A 17,804-nucleotide genomic window follows, 5' to 3' on the forward strand; every position below is an offset into this window, starting at 1 on the left:
AAGGGAAATCCAAGAATTGGTAGACTCAGCTAAGAAATCAAATCTATCCATATCTGGGATTGACAAGGAGGAAGAATTAAAAGTAGAGGCATGGAAAACCTATTCAGTAAAATAACAACAGAAAACCTCCCTCTTCTAAAGAGAGAAAAATTTCACCCTTCTAACAGAAGCATATAAAACTCCTAGTAAACAGGATCCAAGAAAAAAACACTTCTACACACATCATAGTTAAAACATTAGAGTTGAATAGCAAGGAATTGATTTTAAACACTGAAAAATCAAGGAAGAACCTATATTACAAAAATAGACCCAAAGATCAAGGGAACAGATTTGAAGATCTAGAAATAAAGCCAAATACATACAGTCATCTGATATTTAACATATTCCACATACAGTGGGGAAAAACAAACACATGACCTCTTCAACTATTGGTGTTGGGAAAACTGGGCAGCCATATGCAGGAAACTAAAAGCGAATTCCTGTTTTTCACCATGCACTCGCATAAATGCAAAGGAGATTAAAGACCTCAACATCAGCTCTGAAACTACTGCAAGAGATAGTAGGAGAGTCATTAGAATTTATAGGTACAGGTAGGAACTTCCTGAATAGGGTCCCAGAGGGCACAACAGATAGGAGAAAGATTCCACAAATGGGACTACATTAAAAAGTTTCTGCATAGCTAAGGAAATAGTTACTAAACTAGAAAGACAGCCAACCAATTGGGAAAAGATCTTCACCAGCAAAACAACAGTCAAAGACCTAATATCCAATATATACAAGGTGCTCAAGAAACCTCTCCCAAACCTAATAAATCAATTAATAAAGGACCAAAGGAGCTAAGAAGAGACATCTCAGAAGAAGAGGTAAGAATGACAAAGAAACACATGAAGAAATGCTCATCATGCCTGGCCACTAAGGAAACGCAAACCACAACAACCCTGAAAGACCATCTTACCACAGTAAGACTGGCTAATATTTTGAACTCTGACAACAAATGCTGGCAGGGATGTGGAGAAAAATGAACCCTACTGTACTGCTGGTAGAAATGCAAACTAATACAACCACTCTGGAAAGCAGTCTGGAGATTCCTCAAAAAAAAACAAAACTAAACACAGACTTTCCCTACGACCCAGCCATACCACTCCTAGACGTCTACCCTGCACACAAGAACCAGGATATGACAAGGACACCTGCACATCCATGTTCATTGCTGCACTATTCACAATAGCCAAGATATGGAAACAACCCAGATGCCCCACAATAGATGAGTGGTTAAACAAATGTGGCACTTATATACAGCGGAATTTTACACAGCCATTAGACAGGATAAAATAATTCCATTTACAGGGAAATGGATGGAACTAGAACAAATCATGTTAAGTGAGGTAAGCCAACATCAGAGAGACAAATGGTATGTGTTCTCCCTGATATGCAGTAGTTAGATTTAAAATGTGATGGGATATGACAAATTATACAGGATTCTAGGTACTCACAGTGAGACCAAAACAGGATAGTCTTAGGAGAAAATCACCAAGTTGTAATACCCAAGCACTCCTTTTTTTTCAAAAATGAAATTTTATTTTATCATAAAGGTGATGTACAGAAGGGTTACAGTTACATAACTAAAGTAATGAGTACATTTCTTTTCAAACATTGTTACCTCTACCTCTTTTTCTCTCACTTTTCTTCCCTAAGACTGACTCCTCCACCCCCAAATTGTAAAGTTCATTTCCAACATAGTGTCTTGTGAGTATCACTGTTGCATTGTTTCACCCTTTGTCATTTGTTTCAACATTTTATTATTCCCCTTCCCCTCCCCAAATCAGATAAACACATATAGAAGACACAGGGTACCAAAATCAAAAATAGTTATGACAGGGGATAAGCCAAAGGACAAAAAAAAAGACAAAAGAAAATAATAACTTCACACAGTACATTTAACAACAACAAAGAAAAACTTGTTTCCATATCTTGGAGTTCATTTCCATTAGCACCATTTTATATGGTCATATGTACATAGCTGTTGAACTATTATGATCCTCTGCTAGGACTATCCTAGACATATACTAATCATTTATTACAAATGAGGAAACCATGGAGTCTGTGTTTCTTTGGGTCTGGTTTACTTCACTTAAGATTTTTTCAAGTCTTTCCATTTCCTAAAAATGGGGTGGTGTCATTCTTTCTGATGGAAGCATAGAATTCTATTATATATATATGACATGTTCTTGATCCATTCATCTACTGAGGGGCATGATTCCATATCTTAGCTATAGTAAATAATGCTGCAATGAACATAGTTGTGCTGACAGTTTTTTGTGGCCTTGTCTGTGATCATTTGGGTGGGATTGCTGGATCTTAGGGAAGCTCTATTTTTAGCCTTTTGAGGAACCTCCATACTGCCCAAGTGCCTCTTCATATGTATATAAAATAATATACATACTGAAACGAACTCCATAGATATGGAAACAAAGAACCTTTTACTTAATTTATTTTTCATTTTCTGATGACTCTGTGTTCTTTACCTCATACATGGTATACTCAAGTGCACATCTGAGGGAAGGTTGTGGAGGAGGGCATAGAATCAGTTTAAAAAAATAAAACAGGTGGACTGGGAAGGTGGCTCAGTGGTAGAGTGCTTGCCTTGCATGCATGAGGCCCTGGGTTCGATTCCTCAGCATCACATAAGCAGAAAAGGCCAGAAGTGGCACTGTGGCTCGAGTGATAGAGCACTAGCCTTGAGCTGAAGAGGTGAGGGACAGCGCCCAGGCCCAGAGTTCAGGCACCATGACTGGCCAAAAAAAAAAAAAAGACAGGTGAAAAATGCAGCAGCAGAGCTCACTGACTGCAATGGACATCGATGAAAGTGAGCCATGCCATTCATGGCAGAGATGGGAATGAAGAGAATAAGGGAACAGATGATACTATGCAAAAGGAAGGAAATGTACTTATTACCTGATATCACTGTATATCACCTCTAAAACAATAAAAAAGTAACTAAGAAAATTTCACACTTAAATCTTCATTACACTATTGGAGGAAGAATTTTGGTTTCAATCTTCTTAGACAGAAACTTAATCAAATAATTTAAAATAAGGTCACTTCATACTGGTGTCTCATGCTTCTAATCCTAGATACTCAGAAGGCTGTGAAACTAGTCTGTGCAGAAAAGTTAATTGAAGATACTTGTTTCCAATTAACCAGCAAAAAGCCAAGTAGAGATGTGGCTCAAATGACAGAACACCAGCCTTGAGTAAAAAAACCTAAAGTATAAGGTATTGAGTTTAAGCCCCATTACTATCATGTAAGTATTGTTATTCTGTAGTGGGTGCCTGCCTGTAATCCTAGCTACACAGGAGGCTGATATCTGAGGATTGCAGTTTGAGGCCAGCCTATGTAGGAAAGTCCTGAAACTCTTATTTACAATTCACCACCAGAAAACCAGAAGTAAGCTGTGGCTCAAAGTGGTGGAGCGCTAGCCTTGAGTAAAAGATCTCAGGGACAGAGCCCAGGCCCTGAGTTCAAGCCCCCCACCCTTGCCCACCATAAAAAAAAAACAAACTTATCATTTGAGTAAGCCAGCAAAGATGGAAATCTAGTAATTAGATCTAAGACACTGAATGTGACTTAATGACTCATCTACCACAATGTTCTCTACCGGGATGATGGAACCTGAGGAAGTCTGCAATTGAACAGCAGGCTGCTGTGCTATGTTGTGGCATTGCATGCACCACAGGGAACTCTGGACAATGTCTGTGGTGACACAACAGAAAGGAGGGATCATTACTGAGTAAATGCCAGAGAAGTCACTAACCACCCTAGAATGAACAACAGGTCCACCAACAAATATCCAGGCTCAAATGTCAATTATGCCATGATATGTGGAATTGTTTTGTTTTGTTTTTTGGGTCTGGTCATGGGGCCTGAACTCTGGGCCTGGGTGCTGTTTCTCAGCTCTTCAGCTCAAGGCTAGCGCTCTACCACTTGAACCACTGTGCCACTTCCGGCTTTTTTTTTCTGCTTATGTGGTGCTGAGGAATCGAACCCAGGGCTTCATGCATGCAAGGCAAGCGCTCTACCACTGAGCCACCTTCCCAGCCCCTGTGGAATTGTTTATACCAATCAAAAATGGGAAAACAAGTATAAGTCTCTCTCTCTCTCTCTCTCTCTCTCTCTCTCTCTCTCTCTTTGGTCATGGGGCCTGAACTCTGGGCCTGGGCACTGTCCCTCAGCTCTTCAGCTCAAGGTTAGCACTCTACCATTTGAGCCACAGAACCATTTCTGGCTTTTTCTGTTTATGTGGTGTTGAGGAATTGAACCCAGGGGCTCATGCATGCAAGGCAAGCATTCTACCACTGAGCCACCTTCCCAGCCCAAGTTTAAGTGTCTTAAACATAGTAGACTGAATCAACAAATTATGGGGGAAAAAACTATCCACAAGGTTCATGACTTCGTAGCTATTAAAAATGATAGTACTGAAGTGTATTTACTATGATAAAATATTGTGTAAATCAAATTGTGCATATGGCATGCTCCATTCTTTAAAAAAGAGATATATACATACTTGAAAGTGGGAACAATGGTCTTCTTGGAGTTGGTAGAATTGTGTAGTTTCCTCTTACTTTTGCTTATTGTTCATGAACAACTGAGATTTAATGGGAAACATTCTATCTTAAGTAGAAATTTGGGAGAACAGCAGTTGCTAATTTTCAAGAAAAATTTAAAAAGTAAAATGAATACAAAATCTCCACAAATGCTGGGTGCCAGAGACTCCTACCTATAATCCTAGCTACTCCAGAGGCAGAGAGCAGAGGATGAAAGTTTGAAGCCAGCCATGGCAGGAAAGTCCATGAGGCTCTTATCTCCAATAAAATACAGTACTCAAAAAAGCCAGAAGTGTCACTGTGGGTCAAGTGGTAGAGTGCTAGCCTTGAGCAAAAGAAACTCAAGGACAGTGCTCAGGCCCAGAGTTCAAGCCCCCAGGCTCAGAAAAAAAAATTGGGGGGCTGGGAAGGTGGCTCAGTGGTAGAGCACTTACTTTGCATGCCTGAGGCCCTGGGTTCAATTCCTCAGCACCACATAAGCAAAAAGAAAAAAGCCAGAAGTGGAGCTGTGGCTCAAGTGGTAGAGCACTAGCGTTGAGCTGAAGAGCTGAGGGACAGCGCTCAGGCCCAGAGTTCAGGCCCCACGACCGGACCCAAAAAAATAAAATAAAATAAAATAAAATTTCTACAAATATCCCCAGTCCCTTGCTCCCCTGTGTCAGGTCACTATGATTTTATTCTGCTTCTGTTATCTTTTTAGACTCCACACATTCATGAGATCACGCAGTATTTGTCTTTCTGTGTTTGGCTTAGGTAATTACCCTCTCTTTATCCATTTATTGGAAATAGACACTTAGGTTGTTTCCACACTTGGACTCTGATGCATAATGCTATGTTGAAAAAAAGGAGTGCAGTTATTTCTTCAGGAAGTTTTGATTTCAATACATAGTCAGAAAAGGGCTTCTGGGTTATATTGTGGTTGTATATATGTATGTATGAATGTACATACATATGTATATGTGCTTGTATATATTAGTGAGCATTAAATCTAGGACCTTGCACATATACACACTTGGGTACAAAGCTACACCTTCAGCTCTATTTTTAATTTCTATAGGAACCTTCACAGTGCTTTGCAACATTTATAAAAGAAGATGTTTTTCATATTAGTTTTTTGTTGTTGTTGCTTTATTTTTTGGTGCTGGTCCTGAGGCTTGAACTCAGAGCCTAGGTTACTGTCCCTGAGCTTTTCAGACGAAGGCTAGAACTCTATCAATTGAGCTATATTTCCATTTCTGGCTCTTTGGTACTTAACTGGATATAAGAATCTCCTGGGGGCTAGGAAGGTAGCTTAGAATATAATATTCTATATTAAATGAAATGGGAGAAAATTATTCACTTGCAGACAATGAGAATTACCAGTCTGTTGGTTAAATGTTGAATCACAGTACTTCTTCCAATGCAAATAGTACTAACTCAAATTAACATGGATTTCATATTTTTTAGTTTCTTATGAAATTTAAAAAAAAAAAAAAAAAGAGGGCTGGGAAGGTGGCTTAGTGGTAGAGTGCTTGCCTTGCATGCATGAGGCCCTGGGTTCGATTCCTCAGCATTACATACGCAGAAAAAGCCTCAAATGATAGAGCACTAGCCTTGGACTGAAGAGCTCAGGGACAGTGCCCAAGCCCAGAGTTCAGGCCCCACAACCAATAGGGGAAAAAAAGGAATCTCATGGACTTCCTTGCCCAGGCTAGCTTTAAACCTTGATCCTCAGATCTAAGCCTCCTGAGTAGTTAGGATTACAGATATGAGCCACCTGTGCTTAGATCATTATAGCTATTTTATATTATCCTAGGCAGTTGTTCTAATTCCATCACATCTGTCATTTGCCAATATATTCCTGACCATGTTTTGCTTGTTTTTATACTGAATTCTTTTTTATTGTTCAAAAGTTCACCATCTCCTCAAGAGTAAAGCATGCCTAAGAATAGATATTCCAGGTGTGTTGTTGAAAATGAATTCCAGTGCATGATACCGATAATTCCAGCACTTAGGAGGTTGAGAAAGAAGGATCAGGTGTTTGAAGCAAGCCTGATTACTTAGGAAGTCCCTCTACCAAAACAATAAAAATCGCTGCTTCCCGGTTGGAGCCATGATGGTGGTAAATTTAAGCTCCATCAACACCATCATGTTGTTTGATGTTAGCATTGGTGGTCAGGAGGTTGGACACATGAAGATTGAGCTGTTTGCAGATGTTGTGCCTAAGACAACCGAGAACTTCAGGCAGTTCTGCACTGAAGAATTCAGAAAAGATGGGGTTCCAATAGGATACAAAAGAAGTACTTTCAACACGGTCATAAAGGGTTTCCTAATTCAGGGTGGAAATTTTGTTAATGGAGATGGTACAGGAGTTGCCAGCATTTACTGGGGGCCATTTGCAGATGAAAATTTTACATTTAAACTTAGGCTCCAGGCCTACTTTCTGTGGCAAACAGTGGTCCCAGTACAAATGGCAGTCAGTTCTTTTTTTTTTTGTGGGTCCGGTCGTGGGGCCTGAACTCTGGGCCTGAGCGCTGTCCTTCAGCTCTTCAGCTTAAGGCTAGTGCTCTACCACTAGAGCCACAGCGCCACTTCCGGCTTTTTTCTTTTTGCTTATGTGGTGCTGAGGAATTGAACCCAGGGCCTCAGGCATGCAAGGCAAGCGCTCTACCACTGAGCCAACTTCCCAGCCCCAAGCTGCGGTCAGTTCTTTATCTCCTGCTATAACTGTGATTGGCTGGATAGGAAGCATGTAGTGTTTTGGCAAAATCATTGATGGACTTCTAGTGATGAGAAAGATGGAGAATGTTCCCATAGGCCCCAACAAGAAGCCCAAGTTGCCTGTGGTAATAATCTTAGTGTGGGGAGATGTAGTCCAGATGAAGACTGATTCAGGCCTTCCCTTGCCTGGCTCTTGGTTTTGCTTCCCCACCTGCTACTGCTTCATTTGATAAAGAGACCAGGGAAGTGCACAGACTAAAACCAAGATTATCTGTTTAAAATTTCAGTAGTAAATAAAGGATTAAAGAAACAACAAAAATCAACCGAGAGCTGGACTCCAGTAGCTGATAACCCTCGCTAATCAGGAGGCTGAGATCTGAGAATCATAGTTTGAAGTCAGACCTGGCAAAGTCCGTGAGACTCTTATCTTCAATTAACCAAAAAAAGCCAGAAGTGGAGAGGTAGAGTGACAGCCTTGAACAAAAAAGTCAAGTAAGAGTTTGAGACCCAGTTGTAGTACACACACACACACACACACACACACATCAAAACAAAACAAAAAGTAAGAAAGAGTACTTCTCAAGCAGTCCTTCACTCCTTTTCTGGGTGTCCTTTGAGCCTTGGTGAAAAACAAATGCAGCTGTGTGCTTGTCTGAAGATGAAGTCACTTTTCATCCTTACACAGTGGTAGTTGATGGTTCCAGTGAGACCCACAATTGCATTTTTGTCTATTTGTTCCAGATAACCCTACAAATAAATTAAAACCCTGAGTCTGGAAATATTATTTTGGTTCTACGAAAATAAGAAAGCAGGTTTTCAATTTTTTTTGCTACAAATGCTGATACAGAATGTACACTCAGTGGATTGCATTTTTAAATAACTGAATCGGAAAATATCCAAACCTTAATAGTTAAATTACTTGTGCAATGGTATCAAATATATATATATACATATACACATATATATATACATACATATTGTAAATGAAAGTTATATATGATGGTCTCTGCCAATAACCCTAGGGTTTCAGGAGACTGAGATCTGAGGATCAAGGTTCACAGTTCAGAGCCAGCCAAGGCAGTCAAATCCTTGAGACTCTTATCTCCAGCAAAAAGCCAGAAGTGGAGGTGTGGCTCAAGGCATGAAAGAGTGAGAGCAGGAGACCCCAAATCCAAACCTGCAAAAAAGAAAAAGAATGAAAAGAAGGAAGCAGAAGAAAGAAGGAAGGAAAAAGAAAGAGGAAAAGAAATCAGTTGTTATCCAGGTTGAGTGATAAGTCAATACAATGAGACTTGGTAAAAGTTTCAAGTACAACTTCTCCTAGAGGATGACAAAAGAAAGTGCCAAGAGATGAAAGGGCCTCAAGAAAGAGCCAGATTGGAGGAGTGCACTATTACCTTATGAGATCTGCACGTATAAACTAATAACTTCAGCTTCAGCTGTCAAATAATATGTGCTATTTCCACGTCTTCTGCCTTGTTTTTCATTTTTTTGTTTTGTTTTGTTTTGTCGTGGGGCCTGAACTCTGGGCCTGGGCGCTGTCCCTGCGCTCTTCAGTTCAAGGCTAGCGCTCTACTGCTTGAGCCACAGCGCCACGTCCGGTTTTCTAGTGGTTTATTGGAGATGAGTTTCACGGAATTTTCTGCCCGGGCTGGCTTTGAACGGCAAAACTCAGATCTCAGCCACCTGAGTAGCTAGGATTACAGGCATGAGCCACCGACGCCCGGCTCCTTCTGCCTTGTTTTGCAACCCATCTCACTGATTTGGTTCTTTAAGCACATCCTCTTTATCACATGTAGGTTCTTGTGAGTTTTCTTCTGTAGTGTGGGGCAGTTGACCACTCTTGGGGTTCCATCATACTTTGTTGGTATATTTGATTATAAACAGATGCTCAGCATTAATATTGTCTTATCCAAATGGAGGGGAGATAACATTTCAAAATGGGAACCTTCACTGGATCTCAAGCCTGTCCTCCAGTTGCTCTGTATTCCAGCTCAAAACAGTATGCCCTACCTGGCATTTCATCCCCACTTTCCTATTTCCCAAGGGGGGAAGAAGCCAAGTTCAGGTCCTTTCCAGAAGTAGATGTTGATTCCTCTGTCAGCCTGGGTAGCCGAAGTTGAACTATCACAATAGAAAGCTCCAAGCACTGAAAAACTCCTGTCTATTAATTTTAAAAGAAGTCTATCTCGTGAGCTGGGATTGTAGCTTAGTGGTAGAGTTCTTGTCTAGCATATACAAGGCCTTATTTGTCATCTGCACACACATCTGTAACACCTAACTTGAAGAACTATTTTGTCAAGACCTATGTCAGTTAACCTCAGAAAAGATATCCTATTTAGGAAAAAATGAGTTCATTTCGTTTGCACGAGAAACAAAATCTGCATCGTAAAATCCGTAAGATCGTTAGCATTTTGTGATCGTTTATGGAGCAGCGCACGGGAGAACCTTCCCCGGCTCAAGCATACTCCATCATCCACCGCCCAGGGGGCCAGAACTAAGGTAAAGAACCTACCACGTGGTGCTGTGACTCCGCCCAGCCCATAGGGGGCGCGCGCGGCCGCGCCCTTTCCGCCAACTCCGAGTGTTCCCCTGCTCGGCCTTGCCCGGCTGCCTTGGCAGCGCGCGGGGACAGTTCCTCTTCCGGGACGCGAAGGGCCCGGATATGAGCGGACTACATAAGCGCCGCTCGGGCCTGCAGCCCTTCTTTCCGCGGGAGACGCGACTGTGCGCGTGGAGGTGTGCCCTCGCCGCTCCTGCTCCTGACTCACCGCTGTTCGCTCTCGCCGAGGAACAAGTCGGTCAGGAAGCCGCGCCTCAGCCATGGTGAGGCCGGGGACGGGGCGCGCGGCGGCGCCCGGGGCGGAGGCTGGGGTCGGGGAGGCGCGGGGCGTCCGGGCCCGGGGCAGGCCCGCCCCGATGGCGGGCGCCGGCCAGGGGCCGACGGAGCCTCGTGCATTGCTGTGTTCTTGATTCCCCCTTGCCTGCGCGTCAACAGGCTTTTAAAGACACCGGGAAGACGCCTGTGGAGCCCGAGGTGGCGATTCACCGGATTCGCATCACCCTCACCAGCCGCAACGTGAAGTCGCTGGAGAAGGGTCAGTCCTGTGGCAGTCACGTGGCAGGCGGGGGAACACTCTAGACTGGCGCTCACCGGGTCGTAGGCACCCAGCCCCCAGTTAGTAGCTGGCGATGAGGAGACGCCTACCGTACTGATCTACGGTGATGGTTCTATACGCTATTCTGAGCCGGCCGGCGGCGGCCTAAACCTGCGGGGAGTGATTGTGAGCGAACTAATGGGTGCCTCTGCTCCCCCCCCCGTAGTATGTGCTGACCTGATCCGAGGCGCCAAGGAGAAGAATCTCAAAGTGAAAGGACCGGTGCGCATGCCTACCAAGGTAGGTGAGGTCAGGGAGACCGACCTAGGCACTGCATCTTGTGAGTGCCCGCCGCCAGGGATTTGGCTGATCGTATAAAAGTAGTGACAGTGATGCACAGGTCAGCCGCACAGCCTCTCAGGGTGCCAATGGACTTGGATTGTAGATGACTGGTAATCTGAAGGCCTGTTCCGCGTAGAGGGAATAGTGCCAAGGGGAATCATTTGTCAAATGATAAAGCTACAAAGTAAATGAGCTTCTGGGTATCCTCTAAGGATAAGTATTAAACCATGGGCTTTGGTTTTCTGTTGCAGACTTTGAGAATCACTACAAGAAAAACACCTTGTGGTGAAGGTTCTAAGACATGGGATCGCTTCCAGATGAGGATCCACAAGCGACTCATTGACTTACACAGTCCTTCCGAGATTGTCAAGCAGATAACTTCCATCAGTATTGAGCCAGGAGTGGAGGTTGAGGTCACCATTGCAGATGCCTAAGTCAAACGTTTTTAATAAATTGACTTACTGATTGTTTAAGTTTCATTGACTTTTATTTACAATACAAACAGGTTTTAGAAATGCAAGTGGAGATTTGCTGAGTAAGTGCTAAGGAAATAAGAAGACATTAGCTTTGAACTTAAACTTGCCTAGTGTTCCAACATTTAGTGGCATAAGGTGGGTCATTAGTTTATTGTTCATTGTATATCCTTACAGGCTTAGGATTTTCCATTAAGAGAACATTTCCAGATGTTCTTTATGAAGGGACATAATTTTACAAGTCTTTTCAATAATTGAGGGAAAAGTACTGTCCTTTGATTTAGTAGGATTATGATAATAAGATAATACAACGTTTCTGTTTGGGGTTAGACCTCTTTCTCTGCACTGTTTTGTCTTCATTGTGGTTGAAGTGCAGATTTGAACTATGTAAAAAAGTTTTTGAAAGAACTAGCTTGGGAAACTGAAGTCTTCAATCGTAAGTACACCATTTTAAGTTGTATATGGCATAGACAGGTTATGTTCCCTTAATCCTATTGAAGGCATTTAGAAGCCAAGCCCTCGTGGCTACTACTACCTACTCAGGAAGCTGGGGATTGAGATTGAAAGCCAGCTGCCAGTGAAGTTCCTAAGACCCTTTATGGAGCTGTGGGTTAAGTGGGAAAGCACCAGCCTTGAGCGAAAAAGCTAAAGGACAGTATCCAAGTCCCTGAGTTCAAGTCCCAGTACCAGCATTCACATCAGATAAAGCGTTTAGAGCCAGTAATAGATCCCTCTATGTGTTAGGGTTAGCACACAGGGCATTTTCAATAACCACTGCAGCCACATTTCTAGGCCACTAGGTGCTTAGGAATATTGCTTAAGCATTCTGAGAATGGATTGAGGAAGAGTTATGAAAACGGACCAAAGAACAAATTTGTGGGGAAAACAAGATAATGAAGCGATTTTAACCCAAAACAAGCTTCCCTTCCCTACAGTTCAGGGAACTAAACCCATGGTCTTTCACAGGTTAGATATTCAATGAACTACATCCCTGAGTTTTTCACGAGTAGATTAAACTTTTAAATTGTCATTAATGGGACAGGGAATGGCTTAGAGAGTGCTGGCTAGCATGTATGAAGCCTGGGGTTCAATTCATCAGTACCACATAAAAAGCCGGAAGTGGCACTGGCTCAAGTACTAGAGTGCTAACCTTGAGCAAAAGAGGCTCACAGTTCCCAGGCCCTGAGTTCGAGCCCCACGACTGGCAAAAATTCAGCTAAAATAGCACTTAAGGGAACATCTCATTCAGTTACACTAAAGTTGAGGTCTATTTGGAAGTAAAATTCCTACTTAGTGGTAGTCCTGGGATTGGAACTTGGCCTGGATGTGGAGCATAATTAGAGATGAGTCTCACACTTTCTGCCCTAGCTAGCTTCAAATCATTGCAATTAGGGCTGGGAATGTGGCTCAGTGGTAGAGTGCCTAGCATGCATGAGACCCTGGGTTTGATTCCTCAAGACCACATAAACAGAAAAAGCCAGTGCTAGCCTGAGCAAAAAAACTCAGGCACAATGCCCAGGCCCTGAGTTCAAGCTCCAGCACTGGTAGGGAATGTGGCTCAATAGATTGTTTGACTAGCATGCATGAAGCCCTGGGTTTGATCTCAGTACCACATGAACAGAAAAAGCTAAAAGCGGTGCTGTGGCTCAAATGGTAGAGTGCTAGCCTTAAGCAAAAGAAACTCAGCGACAGTGCACAGGCCCTGAGTTCAAGCTCCAGGACTGGCAAAAATAAGAAAAAGTAAATTGAAACTACGGAGGCATGGCTTTCCTAATCTGTTAGACTTAATCATGCTAGTCTAACTAGAGAAACTATAAAAGCTGTTTTGTTTTGTCTTTAAATAGGATCTTAATCCTTTTTTTTTAGGGACAGTATAGTTTACTTCCATAGCAAATTAAAATCTCAGAACCATAGAACTAAATCTTACACATTTGATTCATAAGATTTACTTGTCTTTTTTTCACCTTACATGCTTTAGTTCTCTTCATTAACTTAAATCACGAGAGATATTGATAGTATATTTTTCAAAACTTGTAATATAACTAGTGTCTTATTTAGCAAAACCTGCCTTGCTGGGTACTTGTGGCTCTTACCTGTAATCCTAGCTACTCGGGAGCCTGAGAATTGAGATTTGAACCAGCTGGGGCAGGCATAATAGGTTCTTTTTTTTCCTTCAAAAAAAGTCACATGCAATGCAACATTTTGAAGTTTCATTTGTTTTTAGCACTAATTATAGTAGTGAAGTCTCTCAAAAATGCTTCCCAATATTTAAATTTGTTGTAGCAATTTCCAGAGGTTCTTAATGATTGTTTACCCTTAGGGGTGTGTGTACAGGCTCATATGCCAATTCATGTATATGCTCCTGGATGGAGCCTTGGACTTCATGCATATTAGACAATTGTTCTACTATGGAGCTACAACCAATTTAAATCAAAGGGACTCAAATTGATTACATATTTGTGGGTACAGTGGTAATTCCATGTATAAACATTTACCATTTCTTTATGTTGTGACCCTTTAAATTCTATTATAAGATAAATTGTACACTACCATTACCCTACTGTGCTGTAAAGCAATAGAATATATATATTTTTTTTTTTGGTTGGTCATGGGGCTTGAAGTCTGGGCTTGGGCATTGTCTCTGCGTTCTTCAGCTCAAGGTGAGTGCTCTACCGCTTCAGCCACAGCTCCACTTCCGGTTTTCTAGTGATTTATTGGAGATAAGAGTCTCACTGACTTTCCTGCCTGGGCTGGCTTTGAACCGTGATCCTCAGATCTCAACCTCCTGAGTAGCTAGGATTATAGGCATGAGCCACCGGCACCCAGCTAGAATATATTCTTCCTATGAAACTTTTGGTACAGGTTATCCAATCTATATCCTTTCCCTCTTCACCTCTAGCAACCACTATTCTCTGCTTTTATGAAGTCAACTTTCACATGAGTCTGTTTGGCTTGTTTAACATTGTTACCAAATTCCATCCATGTTGCTGCAAATGAGGTTTCATTGTTTTCTGTGGCTAAATACTTCACTGTGAATATATTTTATATTTTTTTATCATTGTACATCTCGGAGATGTTTTTGTATATCCATACATACAGATCTACTTCATTCTTTTTAGTGGATATTACATTGTGTGAATGTACCTTTTTGACCAGATACTTTTTCGTGGACCTAGAGATATTATCTGAGTATTTTGATATTCAAAACACCTTTCTTTCTTTTTTTTTTTTTGTGTGTCAATTCTGTGGTATGAATTCAGGGCTAAAATGCTATCCCTTTGGCTTTTTGGTTTAAAGCTAGCACTCTTCCACTTGAGTCACAGCTCTGCTTTGGCTTTTGGGGATTAAATGAAGAGAGTCTCATGGGCTTTCCAACCACTAGCATCCTCAGATCTTAGCTTCCTGAATAGCCAGAATTACAGGCATGAGCCAATGGAGCCTGGCAGTTAATATGCTTTTAATAATATCTTTTCTCACATCTGTAGGGAATACCCTGGAAGTTAAATTTCCAAATCTGATTGCATTGTAAGTGAGGCTATGTTTAAGTTGACAGTAGAAAAGTCATTGAAGAATAATGAAATTTCTAAGTGCATATTTATTAAGTTTCCTAGGGTATTGAAAGAAGAAATTTTCAGTCATGGAAGAGCATTTTTCACCCTAAGTAAAACTACCAAACTGATAATCCTCAAATGACTATATTCCCACCAATCAATACTAGGTATATAACAACATGCTTCTCATACACAAAAGTATCTCATGATTTTTTTTTTTAATCTCATCATTTTAAGTCCTGCCTTTCATTTATCACTTCTCTTTCAGAGGCTGCTGTTGATGTCATGACTTTCAGCAGGGGCTAGTGGCACATCTATAACCCTGCTACTCAGGAAGCTGAGATCTGAGGATTGCAGTTCAAAGCCATCCTGGGCAGGAAAGTCTGGGAGACTCAAGTCCAATAAACTAATCAGAAAAAGCTGGAAGTGATGCGGTAGCTCAAGTAGTAGAGAGCTAGCCTTGAATGCAAAGAGGCTCAGGAACAGTGGTCAGGCCTTGAGTTCAAGCCCCAGAACCAGCACCAAAAATTTAAAAAAATAAAAATAAATAAATTCATGGCTTTCCCTTACCATTCTATATTTCATTTAGTCCTTTATTACACATTCTGGCAGATTTCCTCACCTTCTTGTGTATCACTTCTGTTAATTTTCAATTTGATAATACTTTTTAAAATTCTCTTATGATAGAAAATTCCAAACATACAAGTAGAATGGTATGACCAGTCATAGCTTTAAAGATTCTCAGCTGATGCTGATCTTACTTCGTGTGACTCCACCCAGCCCCCTAAACATTAAGATTATTTTGAAGCAAATTCCAGACAACTTACTATCTACCATATGTTTTCTGTTATACAAATCTAAAACATAAAGTTGCAAAAAAGAAAACCAGTTCAGTAGTGTTAGGTATATTAATACTGCTGTACTACAGATCTCCAGACCTTTTTTCATTTTGCAGAGAGGAAACTATCCACTAAACATAATCTCAGATAACTCATAGAATTATAAGATCTGACTGACTTATTTCATAAGGTCTTCAGTGTTCAGCCATGTTGTTACGTGTGATAAGATTGAATATTTTCATCTGGTTGATTTTGGCTGCTTGAATATTGTGGATTATGCTGCAGTGAACATAAGTATATGAGCCTTGAAAATGCTTTAAATTCTTTTTGGGCATATACCAAGTGAGATTGCTAGATTATGAAGGAACTTCTGTACTGTTTTCCATTAGCTGTTGTACTATGTTACATTCCCATAATGGGTTCCAGTTTCTCACCAATACTGATTAATTTTGTTTGCTTCATTCTTAGACCTACCATCCTATTGGCTATCAGGTAATACCTTGTGTCTTTAGTTTGCATGTCCCTCATGATTAGTCAAATTGAACATCTTTTCGTATGCTTATTGGCCATTTCTTTTTTCTCTGGTTGGTTTTGGTTTGAGATAGGGTCTTGCTGTATAGCCTAGGACAGCCTCCAGAGTGCTAGGATATTGACCAGTTATATATACTCTGGAGAAATGCCTTCCCTTATCCTTTTTTTTTTTCCTTTTATTCTTGCCATCCTGGAGCTTGAACTAAGGGCCTGGGCACTGTTCTTGAGCTTCTTTTTGCTCAAGGCTAACACTCTACCACTAGAGCCACAGTGCCACTTCCGGCTTTTTCTGTTTATGTGGTACTAAGGAATCAAACCAAGGACTTCATGCATGCTAGGTAAGCACTCTACCACTATGCCACATTCTGAGCCCTCTTACCTTTTTTTTTTTTGTCAGTCATGGGGTCTGAACTCTGGGCCTGTGCACTGTTCCACTGCTCTTCAGCTCAAGGCTAGCACTCTACCACTTGAGCCACAGCGCCACTTCCAGCTCTTTGCTATGTGGTGTTGAGGAATCGAACCTAGAGCTTCATGCTTGCAAAGCAAGCACTTTACACTGAGCCACCTTCCCAGACCCTTATCCATTTTTTTTTTAATTTTTACCCTTATCCATTTTTTAATTGAGTTTTTATTTATTGAATTGTAGTCATTGCATATTCTAGATATTAATCCCTTATCAAATAATTTGCAAATATAATCTGAGGGTTGCCTTTTTATTCTGTTTACTGGCTTTTCATAAATAAAGGCTCGAACTTTACAACTTTGGTTGGGGGGGGCGCGGAGAGGATTGGGTGGGGGCGGGGGAAGGATGGGAAGGGATGGGAAGGGGAAACAAAGGAGGAGGCTACAATGCTTGATAAGAAATGTACTCATTATCTTGCCCATGTAATTGTAACCCCTCTGTACAGTATTTTCACAATAAAAAAAAAGTTTGATGTGATCCTTTCTAATTTGGTTTTTGTTGCTTGAGATTTGGGGTCATTTCCAAGGCATCATTGCAAAATCTGATGTCATAAAACGTTACCTATAGGGCACCAGTGGCTCATGCCTATAATCCTAGCTAGTCTCCTAGCTGAGATCTGAGGATCATGGTTCGAAGCCTCGGCAGGAAAGTCTCTGAGACTCTTATCTACAATAAACTACTCAGAAAAAGCCTGAAGTGGTGCTGTGGCTTAAGTGATGGAGCACTAGCCTTGAGCATAGAGAGGCTCAGGGACCAGCAAAACAAAAAACAAAACTTGTCACCTGTGTTTGTTCCTTGAATTTTAAACATTTTATACCTTATAGTTAAGATCTTTAAGTCATTTGAGTTAATTTTCATATGTTGTATAAGGTGAGGCCCTAACTTCATTCTTTTGTGTATGCATAGCCAGTTTTTCCAGAAGAATTGTAGAAGAGATTGTCCTCTAACACCCTGTTTAAAACAATGTAAGCATATACATAAGGGTATATTTTAGTGCTCTCTATAGTCTACTCAGGAGACTGAGATCTGAGGATTGTGGTTTAAAGCCAGCCTAGGCAGGAAAGTCTGAGACTCTTCTCTCCAATTAATCACCAAAAAGCTTAGGTACAGGGCCCAGGCCTTGTGGGGTCTTGCAATGTTGCCCAGGGATCTTCATTTCTCAGCTTTATGAGTACCTGGGATTACAAGCAAGCATCACCATAC

The 17,804-nt window shown here is 41.4% G+C and overlaps 1 protein-coding gene, 1 non-coding gene and 1 pseudogene across 2 annotated transcripts; all 3 read left to right on the forward strand.

The window, feature by feature from the left end:
• Nucleotides 1-6,696: 6,696 nt before the first annotated feature.
• Nucleotides 6,697-7,564, forward strand: LOC122121932 (annotated as a pseudogene).
• A 2,426-nt stretch (nucleotides 7,565-9,990) lies between these two features.
• On the forward strand, nucleotides 9,991-11,217 carry Rps20 (ribosomal protein S20). The gene is made up of 4 exons (XM_042696133.1): nucleotides 9,991-10,130; nucleotides 10,303-10,402; nucleotides 10,629-10,702; nucleotides 10,996-11,217. The coding sequence occupies exons 1-4, from the start codon at nucleotides 10,128-10,130 to the stop codon at nucleotides 11,176-11,178; spliced, it is 360 nt and encodes a 119-aa protein (XP_042552067.1). The 5' UTR covers nucleotides 9,991-10,127; the 3' UTR covers nucleotides 11,179-11,217.
• LOC122121971 lies at nucleotides 10,492-10,558 on the forward strand. Its single transcript, XR_006150069.1, has one exon. It is a non-coding gene; the product is annotated as a small nucleolar RNA U54 (small nucleolar RNA).
• Nucleotides 11,218-17,804: the final 6,587 nt, after the last annotated feature.

The sequence above is a fragment of the Dipodomys spectabilis genome, unplaced genomic scaffold, assembly GCF_019054845.1.
Source record: "Dipodomys spectabilis isolate Male_0828 unplaced genomic scaffold, ASM1905484v1 ptg000199l, whole genome shotgun sequence".
NCBI classification, from domain to species: domain Eukaryota; kingdom Metazoa; phylum Chordata; class Mammalia; order Rodentia; family Heteromyidae; genus Dipodomys; species Dipodomys spectabilis.